Source organism: Convolutriloba macropyga, chromosome 12 (genome assembly GCF_964194025.1).
Source record: "Convolutriloba macropyga chromosome 12, txConMacr16.3, whole genome shotgun sequence".
NCBI lineage: Eukaryota > Metazoa > Xenacoelomorpha > Acoela > Convolutidae > Convolutriloba > Convolutriloba macropyga.
In genome coordinates, this window is record NC_134479.1 from 37,860,991 (window position 1) to 37,888,980 (window position 27,990).

General features: G+C 33.0%; 1 protein-coding gene across 1 annotated transcript; it reads left to right on the forward strand.

Moving 5' to 3' along the window:
* Positions 1–389: 389 nt before the first annotated feature.
* Positions 390–27,666, forward strand: LOC142350490 (uncharacterized). Its single transcript, XM_075402341.1, has 10 exons — positions 390–432; positions 628–849; positions 2,747–2,866; positions 3,058–3,489; positions 5,893–6,175; positions 9,845–10,241; positions 16,916–17,196; positions 19,977–20,976; positions 22,140–22,467; positions 27,213–27,666. The coding sequence occupies exons 1-10, from the start codon at positions 390–392 to the stop codon at positions 27,446–27,448; spliced, it is 3,342 nt and encodes a 1,113-aa protein (XP_075258456.1). The 3' UTR covers positions 27,449–27,666.
* The last annotated feature ends 324 nt before the right edge of the window (positions 27,667–27,990 follow it).

The window sequence follows — 27,990 nt, forward strand, 5'->3', positions numbered from 1 at the left end:
ATTTTGGTAATTTTGTCCTGAGTGACAAAAATCTCTGAGTTTGACATCTGTTTGGTGAAAAACTTTAATTGAACTGTAAAAATCTACTGTACCGGAATTCAGTCACGAAACGCTTATCTAAATAAATTAAGCAGCTTCATAGAATATTTGTTGACTTAAAAAGACCAAATTGAGTTATAAAATTGGCGATTTAAGGCCGACTTATCAACTTTTGGCTAATTTATCAAAAAAAATCATTAAAATTTTGAACCAAGCAGTGTCAGACGAATTGTTTACGGCCCATTAAAAGCCTGATCAGTAACATCATGAAAAGTCTGAAAAATAATTATAAACATTCAATATTGGACCAAAGCGTCGCCAATCTGACATCTTTACTGCGGTTGCGGTAGATGGGTGGGTGCCACATTTCTAAAGAGATGTTGGAACAAACAAGTGAATGATATTCCCTTGTCGAAGTGATAATGAATTTTCGACTATCCAAAGCCAGCCGTTCATATCGCCTGCTTGATTTATATCATAATTAACAATTTTCTGCATGTGTACATACATATCTTCGTAATGGCTTTTTGATTAATGAGAACTCAACCTGGGCTTGATGGACTCAACCATGCTGGCCATTTTCCTTAGGTTGCTTCCAGTGTTCCGATTTTTCACCTGTTACTAAAGCTGCGACAGGCCCGAATGTTGATCTTGGCGGAATTGGAACTAACTTGAATGCAGTGTTTGTGAAACAGACGTCGAAAGAGAGGAGCAAATTTGATCAACAAGTTGCTGATCAGATGAGGCAGGAATTGAATCCGGATCTCTGGGCCAAATTGAGAAAGATTCGGGACGGAATCAAAAGCAAGCGTTAGTCGCAGCTGTCATATGTTGCACAATTAAACCACTTCAGAGTTTTTCATTTTCATGAGTTTGATCATATAATAGTTGATCATATAATAAACCTTCCTTTTTAGATAGAAAAGTGATAGAAAAAAGCCTTTCTTTTTCAGATTTACACCAATTTGATAAAATAACAGAAAATAAAGTGGATTTGAGAGAATCTTTCTTTGAAAGGTATGAAATGCTGAAAAAATTTATTTGAATTCTAGTTTTTCCAATAATAATGCGTTCCTGTGTTAAAACAAACACTAATATGACTCCTTTTTCGGCCTTAAGGGTATATAAGAGAGAGTAGCTTATTTCTGATTGCCATGAAGACTCGCCTAGCCCTGCATCGCCTCGCATTTACTACTCACTGACTTTGCTTTATAATAGAAACTCTGAAAATTGATTTAAAACATAAAAAAAGTATCAATAGGGCGGAGTCATAGGAGCATGCATGGTACAACTATCTAAAGGAGCCTGAAAGACAAATGTGAAGTATTGCGTAATTGTTACTGAATGGAGAAATTGGAGTCTCTAATTGGACAGTTAATTCAATTCACGGAATAGAAATGTGCTGCAGTGGGCACCTACAAAAGACTTGAAGGTTTGAAGGTTTTTGGAAATTCTTATGAATTTTATGCTAATTTGGAGGTTTTTGATCTCTTTTGCTGATTTTCGGGCTAATGTTTGCGATTTTTTGACGAGTGTTTTGTTTCACTGTCTCAAATGGGTATTGCAAAGACCTCTATTACATGAGCAGTTCCAAGATAATAAGTGATTACTGTTTTGTGGATATGAAACATTTTTTTATTGAGAAATTTGACAAGAAACGGCGAAAATTGAAAATATTTCTCTTAATTATTTGCATTTTTTGTTCTTTTTGCAGCCTATTATGATCCATCCATGGAGTGCGAGCATTTGGGTACCCTATTGGCGGAAAGGAGTTTATCTTTGGATTTGTGCGCTTTTGTTACATTAAAATTTTTTTCAACTATTTCCAGTTTTTTAGTTCAAGTTGTCTGCAAGTGCTGATTTTGTTAATGATTTGGCCTAAAGTGTTTTTAAAAAGATCTCATAAGTGATTTTAGTAGGTACTAGTTCTTTTGATCAAGTAAATTTTGGCAGATATAGTTTTTTCGGGATCGCAAATTATGACAAAATTTGAATAGATTCTTTATCATATTTGAACAGATTTGATTTTCTGGTTTTGTTTTCTAGTTTACTTTTTTGTTTTATGGTTTTGTTTCAAGATAACAAAAAATTAGTGGAGGTAGTTTTTGTCTGTTGTCTGACGAATAGTTCGATGGCGTTTAAGTGGATTATCACTTCCAGTCGTTTCCGGAATTCTTCCGGCTATGGTTTTTTTAAGGTCTGTTCACACATTTTCATGATTTTTTAAGTCAAATTGGCGTAGTGGTCACGCTGAAACAGGAAATGGAGCAAAAAAGCAAAGTGGTTTCACGGCGTGGTATTTTTTCGCACTAACTTTAAAGTAGAGTGACAAAATGGTGAAAAATTCGCGTTCTCAATAGTGGCTTTTTGTTCACATGCAGCAATTTTACTATAATTTTTTCGGAGTTTTTTTTCGATTTTTTGATCGGGATTTTTCTAACTAGCTTTCCCAATCCATTGATAGTTCATTATAGGCCTAGTTTTTTGTGAAAATCAATTTGACATTTCTCGCTAGTGGTTTCTTGTTCTCGCTGGCGGCATTTTGACATTGATTTTCTGGTTTTTTTTTGCTTTCTTGATCTGATTGTTTTAAAAATGGTTTTCCCAAGTCTTCCTTTGTCCGTTCTAGGTCTGTTTTCTTGTTAACTCATTGAAAATTCTTTGAATTGTACGTCAGGACTTGCCCTGATATGTTTTTAAATTTCAGATGACAGCCATCGTCTCCTGTTTGTGGATAGAATCCCGTGCTGTTATCGCAAAATGGAGCTCAAAATTGAACTGGACGTCAAAAACCGCGGCATTTACGCAATAACGGTCCAAGATTCAGGTATTTGAAGTTATAGATTTCTTTTTTTTTGGAATTTGTTAGTAATTGAGATTCTTGATCGGCGAACGTTAGATAACATCACGTAAAAAGCATTCATTCCCCGAAACCCGAAACGTAATGGAAAAGAAATACCCACTGCCTAATATTAAAAAAACGATGTTTGAAAAGCAAAAATGTCGAAGTTGTTTCAGACTTCCAGCAGACCAAAAACAAACTATTAAACGAGCTTGACTTCAAAGTCAGTGACTTCGAACGCAAAACTAAAGGATTCAAAAACAACAAAACACATACTTTTGCGTTCCGACTCACAGACGCCGAGAGGAATCTCAGTCAAACTTTCATGGACTTGACGATTGTGGAGAGCAATGGTATCATTGCGAATGACACAGAGCAACTAAACAACGAGTTGAATGGATTACTTTTTGGGAAAAGTTTACAACTGGAAGAGTTGCCCGGTGAAGATACAATAACAAGTGAGTGGCAAGAACGAAAACTGGTTGACAAGATTTTGAGGCCAAGACCAACTGCTGAACAAAAATCTGATTCTGAAAGAATACAGAAGAAACTTGAAGTGATACAACGGAAGACGTTTGACGTCTTGGAGAATGTTCTGAGAAAGGAAGGTCAGTATGGCGACATCATTATAATTTTGTAGTTCCTGTAGGCGGAGATGAAGAAGTATAGCTTTTTTGAAACGGATAAGAAACTTCGCCGATATGTAATGGCATTCAACGGTTAAATTTAGAGCTCAAAGTTGCGATAACAGGCCATCAGACAGTTTCTCACACATGTAAACAAACTTACCAATAATGTATCACGGTTGAAAACTGAACGAAATGACTATACCAAAAAAGTAAGCGTTTTTGCAGCTAAAACCGAACATAACGCTGATTTTCTAAGATTAAAACTTACAAAAACTAGAACATGCATTGATAAGGTAATTTAACAAAATAATGGTTTTTCAGTACTCAGGCTGTACTCAAAGCTGTTCAATAAAGTTTGAAATGTCGCAGTTGAGGTTGCCAGAGTCCGTTGAGGTGTTAAAAACATCTCTAGAAAGATAAAATTATCGACTCAAAATGATCCACAAAGTTTGACCGTCTGTCAAGCTATTTTATGGCCTAATATTTTTTCGGAGAAGTGAAAGGGCACGTATTGAACCAAGTCTTACGTCTTGGCAAGTATCGAGCCAAGTTTTTGTCAAGACATAAAAGTCTTGGGTCGTCTTGAGCAACTTCTAGTGTTGGTTATCTTTCGTTTCTTACTGAAAGACATAGGCCGCCATTGACAACGGCATGACCTCAAAACTCTGTATAGTGAAAAAACACAACAAAACAAGAATTCTTCCACTTTACATAGAATGTTTACTTTAAATAGATGGAAAAAATTCTGATACAACACAAATATATCGGCGATTACCAATCTTTTCTGATCAGACAAAAAATGGTGATTATATGGGATAATTTAAACTTTTTTTGGCGATTGACATAATTCTCATAAAAAATCTAACCAAATAAAGTTAATTTTAAAACCGAATATTTAGAAATCATGTCTTCCAATAAATCGATTTTGCTCATTGCTGCGCAATAAACAAGACTTTTGAAATCTTGACTGAGACCTCACATCGAATTGACAAGTCTTATAAGGCCTTAGCAATTCTTCACGAAACCTAAGGCTTGAATTATGACGTGTTCAGAACTGATTGGTCAAGTTAAGACTCGTATTTCACTGGAGAAGTACTGGTCAGTACCTGAATCTCGTTCCCGGAAGAACATAAATTTTTATCAAAAAATGAAGAAAGCATTTGTAGTCTATTGCAATCCGAGAGATCTTAACGGAGCATTATACTACAGATTTTGAAAGCTACAAATATAAACCCGGTGTCAAGTAGCGAATTTGGTTGAGTGGAAGCACAGAACATTTGAAAATTAAATACAGAATTTCAGTGGATAGATGGGGCAATTTTTTCTTATATCATGCAAAAAAATCCAAACATTGTGGCGGACACTGGAACGCTTTGCAGGAGAAGAATTCTGAAAACTTCTTAAAGAGCTGAAAATTCAAAAAAAAATTAGCTACGGCAATCTGGTTTTTAGTGCCACTTTTGACGAAAAAATATTTTAATAATCACGAGAAAATAATAACCAAGCGTTTGCATATATACATATACATATATATATATATATATATATATATATATATATATATATATATATATATATATTTGTTCTATAGAGCTGTTCATTTGCTCTTTTTCTTTTAAGAAGCAGATAGCCAGAAATCAAAAATCTCTTATGTTTATCGAACTTAACAGTTATTAAAAACTTGGAGGTAGTAACAAAAATGCCGCTAGTGACATTTTTTGCATATTCACGATGTGGAAATTGAACACTGAGCTTTCTGGGCAACAAAGGAATCTGTGTTTACTTTTTTCATAAAAGCCGCTTTTGCCATAAGTATTTGAAACACGGTACCGAGTTTGAATAAAAATGAAATAGTTTAGGCAGCAACTTTTTATCACCATTGAGTCAGATTAATCTGCAAGCATACGGTATGTTGAAATTATTGTGAGCTAAATCAGCGCTTGAGAGTTGGAGACATTTCTTTCCAATGTCCTTATTGGAGACTCTTCAACAAAAGCATCCAGAAACTTTTCTTTTTCTAGATTTTTTCCAGGTAACTACAGGTATTATAATTCCTGAAATTTGTCATATTGTTATTTAAGCAATTCCAATCTTGAAAATTTATTTAATGAAGAAATTTTAATCTAATTGCTTCTCAATTTTGATCTAAGTGCACAAAAATTAAAAATTGGTTTCAAATAGGTCGTAAAAGCATTCATTCAAAACGGGAATATAAGGTTAAATAAAAAAATTATATATCGTTGGCTGGTAAATGTTTTGTTCACATTACTTCTGCATCTCTCTTTTTTCGAGGTTAAGGGCAAATTTGAGTGAAGGGAGAACTTATCGTAAATAAGCAGTTAATATAAGTGGGCTTCAGAGTTGAATGAAAGAATCATTTAGGTTGTGATACTTTGTTGTCCGATGATCCAAATACCAGCCAATCAGAAAGCTGGTCTGAAATGATAACAAACTACTTTTTCGCAAGTGGATGGCAGTCGTATGCAACGAATCACGATAAATCTCAATTAACATTGCCATTACCACGAGGAATGCTTCTAAACGATTCGTTCAATCCGACAGAGGCAAAAAGGAAGGCTGTGAGGTTGAATATGCATCAGCAAGCAGCGGGAGCTTTCCAATGCGAATCACTGAATCACGTGAACGTCGAAGTTAACTCGGAAGCGTAAGTAGTTATAACTTATATTTCCCGGAATGGAACGTAAGGAACAGACACGTCAAAAAATTGTAAAAAATATTGGGTATGATTGGTTGCAATCGCAACAAAGCTGTGAAATGTTGAGCTGGTATCATTCTTTTCAAACGTTTAGTATTTTCTAATTGTTCCGACCCCTCTTGAGGGGGGAGGAACTATATACTCAAATGAGTTTTTTTGTTCAGTAAAATTTGACCGATCGCTATATTCATCGTAGAGTTGTGGATAGTATAATTAAAAAGCCCGTCCAGCGTAGCATATGGTATTAAAAAGATTTTTTGAGTATCTTATTCTCGAGCAAGTTATCGTGGTTCATTTTTTGTGAATATTAGGCAGATTTCCGCTATTTTTATTCACATTTTCCGAATTTTTGCCTAAAATTGTGCCATTTTTTGACTAAAAATTTTTGAAAACTTTTGTCAATTTACCAATATGTAGAAATTGTTAACAATAGTACTGTTGATTTCATTTTAAAGACAAAAAAGGATTGCTGACTGTTTTGATTTAATTTTTTGGCTGAAACATTGGCTTAATATTTCCAAATTCAGCCTTTGTCATCAGAAAAAAAGCCTAAAGTAAGCTTCTTTAGTCCACTTTGATTAAATTTGCCGGAAGTACTTACCCAAAAACAAACAACAAAATCATTTTAAACTACAATGGCAGCTATTTCTACTTCCATTTCATTTCCATAGAGAGCAGTCTGGAGTTAAATTTTGCCGTCGTTTGCTAATTTTACTCTATAAATATCAAAAACGCAGCATTTATTTTTGATATTTTAAGTAACAAGTTATCTAGGTCTAGAGCATTCAAAACAACTGAGTGCCTTGAATGGAAGAATTGAATTGCCAAGTTGCTTGTGGTCCAATTTTGGATTGCTACAATCCAAAAAAATTCTGGTTGAAATCAGTTGGACTTTTTAAAAAATTAATAATTTTTTATGTTAACTAAAGATCAGAACAATTCATATCAAAGATCACTGTTGATAGGTTCCACTGGCTTCCAGGTTAGTTCCAGAGTATTGTATCTATTTTCTTTACTGGAAAGATTTTGACCGTTTTGACTTTTAACAGTGGCTTATTGTATTTTGCCACTATTTTTCTCTTAATTTGGTCAACTTGTAGCTTAGTGTCAGCAAAAAAGAATGCTTCCGTTTTGCCCTGTTTCCTAGTGAATTGAAATTTTATCTTTTTGTGGTTTTACGCGTTAAGTTAAGGTTTTTTTGGCTCTGGTATTACTAGATTTCTCATTTTTCTAGGCATTGGCCCAATTTTCACGTTTTTTCTATTTTGTCACATTATCGCATTAAGGCTAGATAGCTTATTACATTATTGACGTTTAAAATAAATTACAATTGAACGTATAAAAGTACTTAAAGACATAGATTATGGCTTTAACGGCTTCGACATCTCTTTCTCAAACTCATTTGAATTTTTTTTCACTTGTCTTTGTTTGGCAATTTTACCTCGTCTTCTTAGTCTTATTAAATTTCCTGGATAATGACAGGTCTCATTAGTTTTTTATAGAGGAATAAACGAGCCTATATTCTAAATTTAGTAGATAGCTGATGGCGTTCATTTATTTGAAAATTTTTTTTCAAAAGTAAAAGAAACACTTTTTAATTTCAAATTTTTGTACTTTTTTTCTGTTTGTTAACTAGTCTCAATAAATATAAGTCATATATGACATCATTGGTGTCAATGAAAGGTGTAACAGGGGATTGATGTCACAACTTCTATTGTCTTTAGACATTTTGTGGCCTCAAATTGACTAGCCATATATGACATTATCGTGTCCAGAGAAGGTGCGAGTGTACAAAATCTTATGTTTTTAAAGAATTCCTTATGAGTTTACAGAATTCGACACGGGTTTTTCGCAAAAAATGAAATTAATTTTTGAATTTTTTCTGTATTTGACGTTCTTTTTGTAGATCTAAGACATATTCTGAATAATAAAGTCTCAATTGCTTGCTGTGGACGAATAAACGATCATATTTAATTTCTTCTTTCTGCAGCTAATGGCTTTCATGAGTTTGAAAAAATTTTGTTTTCGAAAAAATGAAAAGTTTTACTTGTTAGCTATTGTCATCAATGAGAGGTGGCATGCTTCATTGTTGGCGTTCAATGAAGGCTCAATTGCACATATTTTAGGCGCAAAAATTGGCTTTACGGCTTTGGCAAATTTTTCTCTCTAGTTTTTAATTGAATTTTTGATTGTTTTCTTTTTTTGATGTTCTTTTTGTATCCGCAAAAAAAAATGAAAAATGACACGTCTTGCTGTCCCCATACAGAAGAATATGTATTCATAGCTATGTTGGATATATTTAAAATTGCTATCTAATGGTTTTCCTTACTTTGAAATTAATTGTTTTTAAAAACATAGGCCAAATCTTTAACTTTGCTGTTTTATCGTTCTTTTTTGTCTCATTGTCACTGAACCCTATTATGGAATAGTCCCACATCTTTTCTAGCAAATTACAACTTATTTTTAGTTTCCGATTTGTCGGACGCTTTTTACATTGTTATCTTTTTTTAATGAACGTAATTTTTTGGATGCGAGCAATTTTTTCTGCTATTGTTTTTTGATTTTCTTATTTGTTTTAACTTGCTTTGTGAATAATGGCTGATCTCATTGCTGCAATGCGGCATTTTCACTCCTTTGGTTATTTGCTTTTGAGAAGATCTTTTCGTTCATACTCATTTTTTTTCGGAAAAAACTTGTCTTTTTTGTGGTTTTCTATCTGTTCCTCATTGGGTAGACATTTATGCCAAATATGCGGATGAGCGGGGTCGGAAATTTATTATGAAGGTTGCCGAGGATGCTTTTTTTAAAAAAAACAGAAATGGACAGTTCGAACGTTAGAATTTAAAAAACCAGTATATTTTGAGCTTAAATGCAAACAAACCGATAATTTTTTACGTTTACAACCAAGCATACCGACGGTTTTGTATGTTTCAATTCGATTCCAATCATTCGACAGAGCAAATATTATAAGATCTTATAAGATTTTTGCCAATAATTTACGAAATCAAATTTTAATAAAATTTGTGAAATCTTTTAAGACACAGCAAAGCTCACAAGGAGTAATTTCCGTCTCTTAACATCTTGTTAGATTCAGTCCATATAAGAACAACATAAATATCTTGTTTTTCGTCAATAAATTTGATGTGATCAGAAACAAAAGTAAACACACTATTGCCAACACTATTAGCATTTTTTTTTCAGCTGACGTTATATGGAAGCAAGTAAATGTTGGTGCATCAATAAAATATATAATACTTCAACAAACTGATTTGGATATTTTTTATTTTGAGAAACAATCATTCCACATTGCTCCGAATGAAAATTTTATATAATCTATTTTTGAAGATCTTATGAAAACATTACATAAGTAATGGGGACCTTATAAGTTGTCGCAACTTTTTACAAGACCGTGTTAAATTTGTAAAAATTTCTTATAAGATCTAATAAGATTACAGCGTTATTTATATTTCATTTATAGAATCACTATATAAAACGTCAATGATCATAGCTATCAGACGTTTTCTAGTTTTTCTTTTGGTTTTTCAAACATAAAGAAATACCTTAATTTGTTTACCAATAAATTTTATTTAGTTTCTGACATCAAAATTACTTTTTTAGTCTCAACATGCAACTGACAGTGACTCAGACCAACGAGGCAATAGCTGAAGCTGTTCAAAAAGTAGTCAAGAAAAACAAAAAGTGGGTCGCCCACGAAATCATTCAGAAAGTGAGAGATGAACAACTTCCAGTGTTCAAATTGCAACCATCGGATCTGAACCCAGACCTCGACGTTTGGTTCCCTCTTGACACCTACGAGCGGAAGACTCTAAATGGAATATCATACATTCAGCCGAACCATGATTGGGTCAAAATACACATTAACACTGATAAATATCTTTCGGAGAGACCTTGGCTTGAACAAGCAGCTATTGGATATCACGGATCTGGTTTGAAGGGATGTGTTGGAATTGCAGGAAGCCGAAAAATCAATGCTGGAATTCGACAAATTCACCAGGTTAGATCGTAATTGATAAGTGGAGCTTTATAACTCAAATCAGTCTTCGTGTTTTTTATTTTCCTTGATTATGATTCATTACACCGCAGTGTTTAAATTCTTGAGCGTAGAAATACTCGAATTTGTCACTGCTTTAAAGCGTTGAAAGGATATATGAAAGAAATCATATTCTGTAATAAATGCATGAAATGCTGTCTGTTTGCGGAATACGAAGGCAAATGGTTGACTACCATTAATCAAAAAAGGCTTTCTATAAATTTTGGTTTCTAAATTAGATCATATTGAAATTCGAAAAGTAAATTTAGGATTGATTGAAGTTTTTGTAATGTACCCACAAACTCTCAAAAGTTCTAAGTATTCCTTGTGCTGCAAAAATTAAAGTTGTACTGCCTAATGCTTAAAAGTTTTATATTAATTTTTAAAAAATATATGCAACTTTACCACTTCTGTGCTCGGTTGAAAGCTATTCGGTGAACTGTGTTAATAGAGAGTCAGTCAAGTCAAAAACACAGAAAATTTTGAGGACGAAAACTTCAGACAGAGTGCTTAGTTATTTTTAGTGCTCATTATAACAATGCTCATTACTGAGGACAGTAACTGTTAGAAAATTAACAATTAACGGTTCGGATTTTTTTTGTTACAAAAGTTTACTTCGAGTTTTTTTTTGTAGCGACTCTTTTAGCAACTAATTCTGCTTTGCACATTTAAAACTAAGTAATTCAATTTGTCTGTAAATTATGTAATCTTTGCAAACCTATATGGTGTCCATTTGTAGGTATTTCCCTAATTCTGTTTTAAAAAACTGAAAGATTTGTAATAAAAACAGAAAAATTAGTAATCGATTTAAAAGCTTTGTAAAATTCTAAATTTTTTTTTGTATTAAAATATCAAAAAGTTTGTATTAATGTAAAAAAAGATATTTTTGTAATATTTTTCCTTATTAAGATACATTGTAGCAAAAAACACTGACTACTAAGCTTTATCGTGATCGTTTCATTCTTGTGCTTCAAATTACTCAATCCAAGCGCTTTTGAAACTACAGGTCGAGAACATCTTCCTTTTGAAAATATTCTAAACAAAAGTAAGTTGCTTAGAGAAGTTTTTTTTATTGCTGTATGTTTTTAAAGTTAAAACAAGATTGTATAAAAAGTAAGAAAAAATAACAATTTAGGATTGCAGAATTTTTTTATTTAATATCTTTTATGATTATCAAAGCTTAAACTAATCCAAATTTTTTACCATTCACAACTATTGACTAGACTCAGCAGATTTTTAAAAGAAAAAGTTGCGCCCTTTGTTGAATAGTTAAGAGTAAATAGCCGATGAGGCTAAATGGCAGATAATAAGTGGAGCTAAAAAACATAAATAGAGATACAGTGGCCATTTTTTCAGCCTATGCGGTAAACCAAAAGACAAAAACAGACCACGGCAAGAAAATTGGCCTTAATTGAGAAAGTTGTTGTAACAAGAATGATTTGAGATTGAAGATATCTCACAGAGTGCCAAAAACTTATGTTCTACATTTCATAACACCGAAATGAGGTTTGCCTTTCATCAAGCTATTGATTTCATCAAGGAATCCAGTAATTGGTTCTGCTGTGGCACATTCTCAACGTTCAGACATATCCTATCATATCTGCATTATTCATGTTTTGGTTGACGGCACTAACTTGCCTGTCTTGTATGTAAGCTCTTCTTTCTGAATGAAAAAAAAAAGATATCAAAAACTTCTCAGTATGCTCCACTTCAACAAACGAGAACAAAACGAGCAACAGTTAATTTTGATGTCAAAGTTCGGAAAGCTTTTCTTCGTCCAAATGAAAGCAGTTCAATTTCGTTTTCATTTTCCACTATAATCAAAACCTGCTGAGACATGTACGACAGGAACTTGAAGACAATTACAAGAGTCGATCAATTCTACATGCCACAGACAAAAACTACGATACACAATGTCGTATTTACAGCAATAATGACGGGTTTTCAAAAAAAACAGTTGTCTCAAGGACTGAACGACTAACTTTGTAACACTAGTCAACTCACAAAACAATTTTACTAAAAAAAATGATCGAGAAACCCCGATTTACTTTTTAATGTCGGATCTACTGTGATAATGAAGGGTTTTTCAAAGAACAGACAGTTCTCTCTTGAATGAAAAGACTAATTTTGCAAGAGTGGTCACAACGCAAAAAATTCATTGTTAAGAAAGACAAAAAAGTCGGAATTTTTGACAAAGAAGATAACGGCCAGTCAACAAGTGCGAAGAAAAGAAAAGAAAGATCTTCGCTAATTTTGAGACAATAGCACAAGAAGTTGCCCAAAAGTACCAGCACCGGAAAATGATTGATTCCCTGAGAAATTGAAGTGACTATGGTAAACTTTGAGAAGAAAAGAAGTCCATTACTTTTTGTAATTCTTTTCTTTCTTTTTCTATCAAAATTTTTAAGCTTAAGATTGTGCGGAGACTTTTCAAATTTTTATTTCTTTCACAGCAAAATGCGGCCGTTTTCTCCATTTTTTACACTTTTGTTTGCGAAAAACCTCAGAGGACCAACTTGTAAGCTACGCTGGTTTTTGGATTGGTTTTTGGATTACAGAAGATTTTTTCGGGTTAAATCTGCACTATCCTTCTGATCTATCTAAGAAGCACATTCAACGGAGTGTTTATTAAGAATTTATTTATAAAGAAGTATATATAATAATTAGTACAATTTTTGAGCAAATATACAAAATTTTTTGTATTAAAATATCAAAAACGTTCTAATAAAACAGAATAATAAAAAAAGTTTTTTTTTTCTATTATTTTCTATATTAAAATACATTATAGAAAAAGAATACTTAACTTTTGTTAGTGTGCTTCATAATAATCAATCCAAGCGAGTCTGTAACTGAACTGGTGAAAACATCTTCAGTAGAAAAATAAACCAATTAAATGTTGCTTGGAGAAGTTTTTCTGTTTTTCTGTCATTTTGTGATTTTAAATTGAAATTAGATTGCATGAAAATCAAAATTTAGCTTATGAGGGCAAACATTTTTATATAGTATGTTTTTTCATCATCAAAGCTTATACTGTTTTAGTTTTATCACCGTTCACAACGATTGACTAGATCCAGCAGATTTCGAGAAAAAAATCCGCTCTTTGTTAAAAAACAGAGAGAAATTGGCCAATGAGGCTAAATGGCAGATAATAAATGGAGCTAAAAAACCATAAATAGAGATACAGTGGCCATTTTTTCAGCCTATGCGGGAAACCAAAAGACAGAAAACAGACCACGGCAACAGAATTGCCCATACTTGAGTACGCTGCTGTAACTGGAATGAGTTGAGAGTGAACAGATCTCACATGGTGATTAAAAATCACGTCCTACTTTTTAAAGCACCGAAATTAGGTTTGCCACTCATCCAGCTTTTGATTTCCTCATGCAATCCAGTAATTGATTCTACCTACAATGGTATAACGTCCAGATATTTTTAAAATCATATCTACATTATTCATGCTTTTGTTGACGGCATAAACTTGCGTCTTATATATAAGCTGCTCTTTCTGATTGAGACTCGAATTAAACAGAAAAAAAGCATAATAAGTAGGAGAAAAATTAAAGGAAACCAGTAACAAAAACCTTGATATAGTATCAAGACAAATAAACGTTTATACAATCGCTATTGCATTAGTGAAGTTTAATAACTATTTTGAAGCCTCGCTTCAACAACAAGCCGAAATATAAAGAAAACAAATCAACAAAGACTTGTTGTTGAAGCGAGGCTTCCAAATAGTTATTTTACTTCATCAATGCAATAACAATTGGAGAAACTTTCACTTCTATTTATATTATATCAAGATATTTTTTTGTTCCTCAATTCCCGGGATTTTTCTCTCTTTATCATGCTCCTATTCTGTTTAATTCCATTTATAGGATTGCACTATTTTTCCTGACATTTTGCGCTCTTTGTTCCTGATTTTACGCGCGAAATGGCTTGAGATATTCCAGCAAAATCATAATCACGAACATGAAGGGAGCGCGCACTGAAAGATCATGAACTTCAGGTTAAAAATTATACAAGGGAACTTTTCTGTTTGCACCTGCCAGCACTCCTACACTAACAGAGAACGTTCCCTTTCATAGTAGATTTAAAAAAAAATTGCATGTGCGTCTGGGGGGTGGAAGTAATATGAACCCATTGAGCTCGGTGGGGGGTGGGGGGAACACAAACGGAGAAAATTCTACAAGAGAACTGTGCCACAGCTACATATTGAGACCATGAATATTTGTACATCAGCCCATGAAATTTTGTAGAAAATTCAATTTGGCGGCCTTTGGATAACAAAATCTACGTTTCCTCCCACTATTTTCCTGGTTTTTGTTCCGACCCCACTTGTGGGGGGGAGGAACTATATACTCAAATGGGTTTTTTTTTGTTCCGTGAATTTTGGCCGACCGATATATTCATCGTAGAGAAATGTGCGTGGTATCATTAAAAAGCTCGTCCAGCGTAGAATTCGAAATTAAAAAGGCTTTTTAGAATTTCGTTTTTTTTTCGAGGAGTTATCGAGGTTTAAAGTTTCATGTGAACACTGGATATTTGCGTCACTTTTGTTCACTTTTACCGTAATTTTCGTTCGAATTAACGTTTTTTTTACGAAAAATTTAATTCAAAACTAGTTTTCACGCCAAAAAGTAAATCAAATTTAGGTTTTTAATAGACCAAAGGAGATAATAAAGACTAGTTCTAGTCTTAGAGGGAAGTTTAATATATAAAAAAAATTCGAATTAGGTTTGGGAGCTCTTTTTTTTTTTAGAAAATTTTGCAATGTTTTTGTTTTTTCAAGTCACCTAGAGACTACTAGACACTTTTAATATCGAAGTTCCGTTAATGACAAACCTCTTTTACGATCAAATGAAGCCCAATGAACAAAAAATTTGTTTCGAAGGGATCCCTCATGCTTTTTTTTGGACTCGTATCTCAAATTTCGTAATTTCAATTGAAATTTTGATTTATTTTTCGAGGTTTTACTAAAGTTTTATAATCCTATGGCATAAACTTATTGACTAAAGGTGCAATAGAGTTGCTATTGAGCGTTAAGTGAACCTTTCTAGTGCTGTGAGTGGACAGCTAATGGCTGTTAAGACTTTGAAAATAAATTTTCGAAAGTTTTTTAAAATTAATAAATCATGAACTTATTTTGTGAACTGTAAGTTCGTCTCAGTAAAAACAGGATTGAACTCCTTCATACCACTGCAAAATAAGTTAATCTCATTGGCGGCTTTATCAAATAACTATTGGTTATACGTCTTCAATGCCACAAGATTTCAAATTTTTTAAAAATATTTTTGGACATTTCGTTTTATTGGTTCATTTTGAAATCTTATCACTTCATCCTAATATTGATGGCTACATCTTCCTTTAGTGAAGACGTCCAGAGGATCATAGATAAAACTTTCTGAGAAAAAAATTTGGTTTAAATGGCTTCAACACTTTCTTCTCCCATTTTTCTAAAGAAATTTTGGTTTTTGCCTGTATTTGTTGTTTTTTCTTCATAGTCATAAGCCATATTGATTACCTAGGCATCATTAACATCCTTGTATTCACATCGTGGCATAGCTGAGCGTATTCATTGAATTTCTATGAAAGCTTTTGAGTTTAATGGCTGTTAAGACTTTAAAAATGTTTTTTTATTTTTTTTTGAACATAAGTCAATCTTAAGCTTATTTTCGTGGATTGTAAGACAGTCTCGGTATGACAGAACCGCTTTTTTTCCACATCAGCAACAATTTATCTAGCTAGCGGTTTTGTCTTCTAACTATTGGTTTTTTTGACTTCGGTGCACGAGTTTTCATAATTTTTATAATTTTTGGATTTTTTTTAGTAATTTTGGTTCCTTTTGAAATCGTATTACATTATCCTATTATTGATAGCTCCCATTGGCTTATTGAAGACGTTCAATGGATCGTTGAAAAAGTTTTCAGAGAAAAAAGCTTATGGTTTAAATAGCTTCGACACTTTCTTCTTTCAATTTTCTACCGAACTTTTGAATTTTGCCGTTTTTTGTTGTTGTTTTCATAGTCAATGACTTGTTGTAATGTCTTATTGATAAATTTTGAATGACAAACATCCTATTCGTCACATCATCTAGGCATAATTTAGCGTATTAAATGCTTTCCGTTGAAAGCTGTAGAAATTTTTGACTTTGATACTATGGGTTTTCTCAAAAATTTCGTGGTTTCGATGTATTTTTCTTTGCCATACGACTTATTGTGATGAGTTATTGATGTCACATGAATGAAGCCTATGATTGCTATTTCATCGAGGCAGAATTTAATGTGTTTAATTAACTTAAAATGTAGCATTTTTTGTTAAAAGTTCAAACATCTATTTTTGTTATCTCTTCATTTGGTTGACAGTTAAGTCAAAAATGTAGATGAGCTCGGGTCGGAACATCATGTGCGAACGCACATTAACGAGCCGCCTTGTTTGTTCAAAAGTTTTATATCAAATGAATATTTTTTCCTGCCAATTACTATATCAAATTGGGAAGTATTTCTGGAAAAGTTTCTTAATTTTAATATCCTTAACAAATTTCGTAGGCATTATTCAATCGCTTTTTATCAAAGTTGGTTAAGTCACAAAATTTAAAAAAATAAAATTAAAATTCAAAGAAAAACGGTATTTTTATTTAGCTTGACGAAGATGTTAACACTCATAGCGAGACGAAAGGTAAAGCTTGTGGAATTGGAGCTTATTTCGCCGATGACCCCCAGCGGTCAGTTGATTTCATCACTCACATTGAGGGAGAGCAATTGGTGAAAGGAAAACATTGTGTATTTGAAGTTAAGTTGAATCCAAAGAAAACAAGAATTCCTTGTGGACAGACATCCTATAGAATTGTCACCGAACCCAAAAACGCACTACCTAGTGGAATCTGTGTCTATGTTGGACAAGAAAATGTTGCTAGTTTCGGGTAAGTATTTTAGTTCCATAGCACACGTCTTTTCTTTTTGAAATGAGGCTTTTTAATTGCTTTCGGACAAAATTTGAAGCAACTAAAGTAAACCTTTTGGTCTATTTTAAGCAAAACTTTTGCCTGGCAGTTTTGACTTTTCTAGTGAATTCTAAGTTTTGACTTTTTCGTTGTGCGTGATCACTTAAAAGTTCTCTCATATTCACAAATGTCAACAGCTGAACTACTAGCTTTTCACTACTAAAGGTCCAATGAAAAGCGCGCCAAAATTGGTGTAATTTTTTCGCTTTAAATTTTATAAGTGGCTAAAGTGGTATATAATAACCCATATTATGAGACCACTAAATGAATTTAAATAGAACCTCCTACCCCACCCTCTAACTGAAGCAGGTTGCAATATGCAGTGCAATTAAGAAAAGTATATATTTGAAATATGAAGGTCCAATATTACATCAACGTATTACTATGGGCCAGAAACTTTTTGGAATAGCCAGCCAAAAATTCGCTTTTTCCACAAATTTGCTTTTTCGGAAAATTATCATCTAATTGCTGCTTCGGAGGCAACGAGGATCAATTCTCAGAAATGATAATGAAAATTTTTTGTTTGTCGTGAGAAAACAAAGTCAAATTCAAAAAGATTTACAAAAATCAAAACGTTTTTTATCTCCTAAGAAGCATCGAAAATGGTCCTTTAAACAATCAATAATTATGCCAAATTTTTTCGTTTTGCAAATGAAAAAAATGCTCAAATATTCTCTTCTGATCAAATATTTCTCCGATTTCATCGACTGTTAACAATGAGCTAGAGCATTTTGTGCTGTAATCTCAGACATCTGATAAAAGTATGGCTTCATAATTGTGATGATCTAATTAATGGAAAAAGTTAGGCAGAAAGATATATAGATAGAGTCTTCTGGTTATAGTTTTCCACAGACATTTGAGAATTTTTATCGTGTAAGATCTTACAAAATTTTTTCAAATTTGTCTTATAAGTACTTATAAGAATATGCGTCGCCTGACTAAGACTTTGTAAGACAATTTATCAGGTTTTTCACGAAAAATTTTTTTATCAGGTCTGATAAATTTTATACGGTAAAATTTCACTTTTGTCAGATCTTACACGATGAGTTCTACCTGACAAAAAAGTTTATGATGTAAAATCTTATAAGAATCTTATACGACCTTGTAATATAAACATTAGGAAAGATTTAACTAGTCTTTTCGAGATGATTTTTATCAGATTTTATACGATAAAACTTGTTTAAGTATGATAAGTTCTTCATATTGAAGACAATTCAGGGTTGCTTTCAAGCGTTAGCTGAAACACAGCACTCAACACGTAAGTGTCAGAGCAACAAAAGGAAAATATCTTATATTGTCTTTTAAGACTTATAAGATATTTTGAAAAAGGTTATTCGAGTGTTAGGGGCTTTTTCTGAGGCGTTAGTTATCAAACTAGGATGTAATTTTTTTTCAAAGACCAAAGCAATCTTGAACTGCTGAGTTTATTCGTAGTGTAGTTAAGACTCAGAATAATACTGCCGCAAAAATAAAATCAACAAACATTTTTTATTTCATAATTGGTTAATGTACCGAATATTTGTTGCTCTCATAGGAACTTGTCTACCTTATATAATTATATTGAAATCATTAAAACATGTCTGATCAGATCTTACATAACAAATTACATATAAAAATTCAGCCCTACGTGAACTTTTATCATGTAGGATCTGATAAGATACTTAACAGATCTTGTAGGATAACATTTCAACAAAATTGAATTATTATCTTATAAAATCTGATAAGTTACTTATCATATCTTCTAAGATAACAATTTAACAAAAGTGGATTATTAACTTGTAAGACCTGATAAGTATCTTATCAGATCTTACACGATTAATTTTCGCGTAGGGCAGAATTTTCATCGTGTAAGACCAGATAAAATCCTACACAATAAAGATTTTTGATCAGCATCTTATCAGATCTTACACGACAAAAGTTCCAGAATCATTGGGGTTTGTTCAAGAATGCAAAAATTGATATTTTTTTTTCTGAATTTTTCTTTTAAGAACTTCGGAACGTGCAGTTTTATGTATCATAGAAAGCCAAAGTAATAGAATTTGGAGTAACAATGAAAATCGAGAACCGTTAGGTTTAATTGGTTTTTGTTAGAACAAACAACCAATACGTCTGGGTCGGCAATGTGTGAAAAAATAGATGGCATCACTTTGGAAACACTTCATCCTACAAAATTTGTAAAACGCAAATGAAATATTAGATTTTTTCTCTTCTCGAGATTTTTCTAATACTTCTGTAACCTTTAATTTTTTTATAAAAACAACAAATATTTGAGACCTATTTGTGTTTTCTTTTAATCATTTTTTGACTTATGCCTACGAAATTAGTGAATTGAGAATATAAATTAAGGAAACTTTTTAAAATATTCCACCCCTGAAAATTTCTGTGTTTTGAACTTTAACCAGCTGGTTATCAACGTTATTTTACGAGTTCAAAAAAGAATATCTAGTTTTTTTATATCTCGAGAATATTCTAAGTTATTTTTTAAACTTTTTTTGAAGACTTTATTTGATTTCTGCATGTTGACCAGGAAAATAAAGATATCAGATAATTTCTAGTGAAAGTCAATAAATTATCCGCTATTAAAATCTTTTTTATGACAGTTTCTCGGGAAAATGACATACCGGATAGAAACGCACGTCATTTCTGGCTTTTTTTAAACTTTCAACAACTCTAGATTTTCAAATCTAATTACATTTCAGAAACCACGTGTTCAAACGGTTTCTGAAATTTCACCAGTTCTTGGCAACATCCTCCGACTTCGAGCCTGAGCGATATTTCCTCGGTACTTATCTTGATCTAAAGGAAAGAGAAATTAAACTTCATCCATATAAATTAGACCCGTCCAACAAATTTCAGCAGTTTAAGCTTCTATCGGTGTTACGTTCTCATCCGCAAGGTTCCCAGAAAACAATTCTGCTTCTTGGCTCTTCAGAAAGTGGAAAAACAACGATTATAAACGGAATGATTAACTACTTACTGGACGTTCAATACACCGCAGATTATTACCGATTCGAAATGCCAAACGAGCTCCGAAAATCTATCTATCCCGCAGCGAACAATCCGGTCAAATACACAGAGAGCGGTTGGTTCTCATCTTATCAATTTCAAGATAAAGACTTTCGATTTACTTTTATCGACACGCCAGGCTTCCATTCAAAACATAACAACCTTCCGTTTGGTCAACGATTGATAAATTTTCTGACGGAAAGTAATTACACTCAAATTGATGCAATTTGTTTTGCTGTACCTGAACAAAACTGCACAGTTTCTCAATTCGAAACAATTATGCTCAACAAAATTTGTTCCCTTTTCGACAACAATGCGGGCGGGAACTTAAGTTTGTTCACAACGTTTGGTACCAATGGGTTTCAAAACTCATTTAGCGAGAATTTCTCAGTCGATAATGCTTGTCTTTACGTGAGAAGCCCGAAGGCCGAACGACTTTGGGCACACACATTCCAAAATTATGATAGGTTTTTCAAATCTATAGTGGCTAAACCTCCGACAAAAATGGTCCGAACAACAATGCAAAGCAATTCAATTGAAATCGAAAACGCAATTCTTGCCTTAGATGATACTATACAAAACCTTTTGTATCAGTCGACAAATTTGAATAGAGAGAAAGAGAAATTGTTCGAGCTTCGTGAAGAAATCAACCAGATGAACATGAACAATTACTCGTTCATAAAACAGGAGAGAGCTGTTTTAGAGCTCTCACTAAAAGTTAATATGATAGCATGTAAACAGGCAACAGCGCAAATAACAGCGCATTCGGAAGTTGATCGCTTTTGTTGGCATATTTTTGATATGACGATTTTTCAGCCAAAAAAATCATTTAACCATTTTTCTGGTACACTACGATTTTTTTCTGATAGGTTCTGAAAGATGACCCATTTTGTACGATCCATGATTATCATTGCTCAGCTAAAAATGATCAATTTTCTGCCAGTTACTATGCCAGAAAATATAAATTTCAATTTCGACAAGTTTTGTTTTTGCAACAAAACCAATCTCAAATATTCATCTTAATCTCACTCAGTTACAATATGTTCAGTTTGGCCAAGGGTCTCGGTAGTTTGGCATGGCCCAAGCTCATCAACTTATTTTTGGTCTGGCCCACGGTGGTCAAAATCTGTTCGGTCAGGTCCATACCAGTTTTTCAGCTTTTTGGTCCGGAACGTTTGTCCTGACCTAACTTTTTCTGATTCCTATACTTTTTAGGAACCCAGACGTCATTGTAGTCGTAAATGTCAATATATTTTCATATTTAATATTTAAAGATTTCGCAGGTTGAGGTCCCAGACGGGAAGTCGATATGTCCAAACCCAGATGAACGCACGACTGGGGTTTCGTGCGTTCAAATTTTCATAGTTGCGATATAAAAACACAATTATTTTTCTGCTAGACTCATTTTACACTGGGGATGCTCCTTACCAGGTTTGGTCCAATTGGAACAACTAAAGTTTGAAAAAGAACGCTCGAAAGTCTGATTAACGCAAAAACGTTTGCAAATGAGCGCATGAAAATCTAGCCAAGAGACGAAGGTCTGGTGAACGCGTGAAAATCTGGATAGAAATATACTTACAAAAGTCTGGTGAACGCACAAAAGGTCTGGTGATTGCACGAAAGTCTTGACATGAACGAGCGGGAGTTTGGTGCACGTGTGAAAATCTGGACATCAACGCACGAAAGTCTGGTGAACGCACGAAAGTCTGGACATAGATTTCTCACACTGGGACCGTATGGACATAGACACTTTCCGTCTGGGGCCTAAGCCTGGGCAGTTTTCTGTATGTATTTTTCAATCACTAATAATCAATATTCAGTTATCAGGAATAATGCTTTACAAAAACAGCTCTTAGGAACCTCTGAAACTCTCCAAACCACCTGGATTATTCGTGACAGTGTGTCTGCTCTGTAAAGAAACTTGCCATGACAATTGCGTTTATGAAAACGACAGTGACAAACACCGATGTTCTGCAATGGCATCAAACGGCTATTGCATGTTCTGCGCAGACAAGTGTCTGTGGAACCAGCATTCGAATACTCCATTTTATTACCAAGTCCAACAAGTCGACGTCTCAAGATCAATTTCTGAGTGGCTGCAGAAGTTCAGCATCAGAGAAAATGACCTTCAGAGAGCTGAAAAAGTTGTGGCGCAATTGGAAAAGCTGGTCGCTGAGTTGTTAGGTTGGTTCGTTTTCTGATAAGACGTCCTCGGGGTTGAACAATAATCAAATCATGCAAACATCTCGCAAACAAACTTGCAACAGAAACTTGCAAAACACGCAAACTTCTCGCAAGATTCATGCAAAAATTTTTTTGAACCAAATTGCGAATTTTGAATACTTGTGGCAATATTTTTTTTTGCAAAATTTTGAATAATTTCAGAAAGATTCCAAACCATTTTTGCATTAATCTTGCAAAGCTGTGGCACGAGCAAATTGTTAATCCTTTCAAAACTTTCTGTTATCAGAATCCCTTAATCAAAAATAAATTTGATTGGCAAAATGAAGTCAACATCCCTTAATCAAAAATAAATTTGATTGGCAAAATGAAGTCAACATTGTTCTGTCAATAAGCAATCTGAAGTCATGTTAAAGGTTGTTTTTATTATAATTTTTGTCGTTTATCTTCCCTCATTTTTCATTCTGAGTTTGAGACAAGCAAAAGTGGAATGACAGAATTAGCTATACTAGCATTGATACAGAGTTGTAAAAACCTACCCTGTACGTTTTTCTGGAAAAAAAACAAAAGCAAGACATAAATGAAATATGAAACAAGACAGAACGCAAAACAAAATACATATATTGCAGCTAATAAGCTTTGGGACAATTTTTTGATGTCAAATGAAGTAAATATGTGAAAAAATTGAGTATGTTCTTTGTGATGTCCTCTTTTTAAATTCTGGCTTCGGGAATTGCTAGTTGTGGAGTTAATCAAAAAAATGAATTGGGGCAGCTACTCGAAGGGAAAAGATTTTCTCATTGTTTGCCCTTGTTGTTCCGACCCTCTTGAGGGGGGAGGAACTATATACTCAAATGGGGTTTTTTTTGTTCCGTGAATTTTCGCCGCTCGATATATTCATCGTAGAGAGGTGAGACTGGTATCATTAGAAAACTCGTCCAGCGTAGAATATGGAATTAAAAAGAATTTTTTAATTTTCGTTTTAAGGGGAGTTATCGAGGTTTAATCTTCTAAGAAAAGACGAGTGAATTCACGTTGTTTTTATTCACATTTTCCGGAATTTTTGCCTAAATTTTCGTCAATTTTGTTAAAATTTGTTATAATTTTTAAGAATATTGTCGTTGATTTTTTTTGAAGACGAACAAACATTCTTGATTGTTTTGATTTAATTTATTTGGTCAAAAAATCTTGATAAACATTTCAAAATTTAGTCTTTTTCATCAAAACCAGCACGAAATAAGCTACTTTAGTCCACTTTGATTAAATTTGCCGACAGTACACCCCCAAACAACACTCATGCAATCTTTGTAGACTCAGAGGGGGGCTATTTCTACTTAAGAGTCCGCTGAGAGTGCACTGTAGTTAAAACTTTGCTGTTTTTTTGCTAACTTTACTCGTTGATTATCAAAAATGCAGAATTTATTTTGAGTTTTCAACTAACAAATTATCTATATCTACAACATTCGAAAAATCAATTGTTCCTAACGGACAATAAGTATTAGCAGGGCTAGTTTTGGGCCATTCTTGGACTGTTACAATCCAAAAAAAAATCGGGTTGCAATCAGCCGGTCTTTTTTTTTTTTTTTAAAAAAAAACTTTTTTCAATAATAAAGAACAGAACATATCAAATCAAAGCTCAGGAGTGATAGGTCCAACCAATTCGCTTGCTAAGCAGATCCAAGCTAATGCATTTAGTTTTTTAATTGAAAGTTTTTGGTCCTTTCTGTTTGTTTTGATATTTGCCAGTTATTCACGGTTTCTATTTTTCTCACATTATCACATTATTGAAAATTCTCATGTCACCTTATTAGCATTCAGAAATCTTTCTTGAAGAAATCAATTGAATTTTTTATTTTTGTCTCTAACTGTCATTTATACTTTGTCGTTTCAGTCGTATGAAATTTCCTGTATAGTGATAGCTTTCATTGACTTTTCATGGAAGATTAGAAGAACCGATATTCTGATATTAGTAGATAGCTGATGGCTTTCATGACTTTGAAAACAATCGTTTTCCAAAATTAAAAAAAAAACTTTTTAACTTCGCTATTTTGTTCTTTCTATGTTTCTTTTTGTTACCTAATCTCGTTAGTTAATTACAGGTCAAATATGACATTATGGGTGTCAAGGGAATAAAAGGGATTGGTGTCCCAAAATCTTTTTTTTAAAGAATTTGTTATGACCTTACTGGCTTCGACATCGGTTTTTCACAAAAAAAGTAAATTAATTTGATTTTTGTCTTATTTGACGTTCTTTTTTTAGATATTCTGGATAATTGCAGGTCTCGAGGGCTTCTTTTTCATGAATAAATGGCCCTATTTAAATAGCTCTTTTTGTAATTAATGCCTTTCATGACATTGAATGTAATTTTGTTTCGAAAAAAAAATTAAAATTATTACATACTTTAGCACTTCGCTTTTTTGTCTACTTGTTACCTAGTCTTACTAATGAATGGACACGTACTACATTATAGTTGTTTAAAGAAGGCGCAATCAAATATATTCTGAGTGCCCAAATTTGGCTTGACGATTTTGAAGCGTTTTCTGGCAAGTTCAATTGAAATTTTTTTTTGTTCTTTGTTGTTCTTTTTAGCCGCTTTAAAAAATGAATAAGGACAGGTCCCAATGCCCTTCTATAGAAGCAGTGGTAATCGTAAATTTGTGGTAATATTAATTGATTCCTAATGGTATTTATTACTTTGAAGTTAACTGTTTCAAAAAAATAAGTTAATTTTTTTTACTTTACTGTTTTTGTTCTCTTTTGTATAATTGTTACCAAACCTTTTTATGGACTGGTCGCATATGTTTTCTGGTGATTTATAAGTTATTTTTGTTTAGTTTTAGTTTTATCTGACGGTATGTTGACTTTGTTATTAAATTTAGTTTTTGAGAGGGACATAAATTTTTTGATGTAATTAATGTTTGTTGTTGTTGTTGTTTGATTTTGCTGTTCGTCTTGACTCGCTTTCTTAATATTGACATATTACAGCAATCTAATGCATCAATTTTTACTCCACTGAGTTATTTGCTTTGGAGGCTATTTTATCGTTCAAACAGAATTTTTTGAAAAAGACTTGGGCTTTTTTGGGATTCGCAAAAAATAATTTTTGGGTTTTTCTATCTGTTCCTCATTTGGTAGACAATTATGCCAAAATTGTGGATGGGCGGGGTCGGAACCTTATGTGCCATCGCACATTACCGAGCCGCCTTGCTGAAATAATGTTTATTTGCTTTTAAAATAAATACATCAACTGTACCTGTAACTAGTTCAACTAAATTCAATTCAAGAATGAGCACTGATTTAGCACGTTATAAACGGTAACCGTAACAGTAGTTCTTCAAAACAAAAAAAAATAGAGCAAGAAGGTAAGACAGATGAAAAATAGGTATGAATGAGCTAATAAGTGGTCAATTGGTCAAGATGTTTCTCTTGTCAAGTTCATTTTTTGATTATTTTTGCATGTTCTTTGTGGTTGTTCATTGTTTCTTTGAAAACAAAAAAGTTTTTATAATTGGAACTCATTGCGCCTCAATCCATTTTACAATGGTCTCAAAAATGTGCTGCATATTAATTTTGGTAAAAAACAAAACATTTACTAAAGCAAAGTTGTGCTTCAAACTATTACGCATTAAATATAATTTTGCTTCTACCAAAATTTAAAACAAAGTGTGTTTTCACCATTTTTTTGAATCTCATTTTTTTATGCATTGATAAGCAATTGTGCTTTTTTTGACCAAAAAGAGTTCTCTAAAAATTATGAGCAAAATAGCAGAAAGCATTAAAAAACATTCGTAATAGTCATGCCAAGTTAATTTCCAGTATTAAAAGAGCCCAGCCAGTATTATAGGAACTGTATTAACTATTTCTGGTACCGTATAATCATAAGTAGTTGATAAGAATCATAATTGAGTTCTCTAAATATGCCTGAGTTTTTACTTATACGTTGCTTCCAATTTGTTTTTACAGCAGAACCTTGCAAAATTTACGTAATTGCCTAGGGATAAAACTCATCCCTAGAATATGTGAAAAACAGTGAGAATCGAGGCGATAAAATCTGTTAACATTACTATATTTTTTTCTTAAAACTTTGAAGAAAAAATATAGAGAAGAAAATAAAGTTGAATGACTCTGCTCCTGGCGTAATACCCTTTCTATGCAATTCACCTATAAACTCGTTCTCAGCTATTAATAATAATAATAAATTGTTTCCAGAGTATTGATTAGAAAAAAAAGAAACTTGCTCTTTTACATTTAGAAGTTAATATCGAAATTCATTTATGCATTTAATACTCCAGGAGAACACTTTTAGGCCAAGGTTGGCCTGTTTTCAAGTGTCTCTAGCGAAAGAGATCGTAAACATCAAAGATTATATGTAAAGATTATAAGAAAATTTTACTAGCTACATTAAAAAAAATTGTTGGTATTCAATATTTTGTATCTGTAGGCTTGTTCTTTCAGACCATGAAAATTTTCTGCATCTGAAATTCTACTGCGGCCAGGTTTGGTCAGGTTGTGATCTAAATTAAAATTTAAATGTATACACTCCCTAATTCCGTCATATGTTGCAAATGCTTGGTAGAATAACTTGAGCAAATCTTTTTTTCGAAGAATTGAAATATTTCTGAGGCGTAAATCCATTGGCTTGATACTTACGGGTGCATTTTGTATAAACTTGTGTAGCGAAGCCTTATTTTTCTCCAGGTGGCTTTGATCACCACTGATATTGAATGCAGTTTTTATTTTTTTTGCAGTGAAAATGTTGGACCAAATTGAGGAAATCGAGAGTTACATGCTGGAATTGGAGCAGTTTGACACAAATTCGAACCGAAATAGACAACAACAGCACAATCGAAGAAGGTACATTGAGAAGTTGAAGGATAAAGAGAGACGGGATGAAAAAATCCCTGGGAGTAGAGACAGACTCACTCAGCTGGAAAAGGCAGATCTGGGGAGAGATTATCTCAAACAGATTATTGAACAAGTCTAAAATGACTGAAATTATTGGGTAGATAAGTTTGTAAATACTAGTAATTTTCCAGGGTTGAGCAGCCTATTTTAGAACTGCTTTTAATGTGAATATCCGAAACTGTTGTCGCATTTATTAGATCGTGTGAACAAACTAATGAAAATTTCTTAACTGAAATGGTTTCTATAGCGTTGTAGGGAATGGGTTTATCAATTATAAATTAACATTGCGTTCAAAAACTATCACAGACAAAGATTTTCACTTCAGCTAAATTATCGCTAACAACAATTATGAAAAGAGACACGCTATGTGCAATTTACTCCATTCGAGCAGGTAATAAAGATGATCTTTTTTGAAAAAAATATAACGCAACTGTCAACTGCCTATGGTTGACTTAAAAGCATAGTGTCTTGCAGATAAAGAAAAATTAGAGGATAATTTTCTGAAAAGTCAAGTCTATAGCAGCCGGCCAACAAATCTCTAAAACACTTGAAACAGATAACAAGAACATAGAGTCCCGTTGGAAAAAAACATAGATAAAAATTTCTCGGAGTCTTAGCATC

Excerpts from the sequence above, each read along its gene's own strand:
- LOC142350490 (XM_075402341.1), top strand. The coding sequence starts at position 390 with ATGGGTGGGTGCCACATTTCTAAAGAGATGTTGGAACAAACAA. Across the intron at positions 433-627 it reads AGAGATGTTGGAACAAACAA|GTTGCTTCCAGTGTTCCGAT; the intron begins GTGAATGATATT and ends CATTTTCCTTAG. Across the intron at positions 3,490-5,892 it reads GAATGTTCTGAGAAAGGAAG|GTTGTGATACTTTGTTGTCC; the intron begins GTCAGTATGGCG and ends AGAATCATTTAG.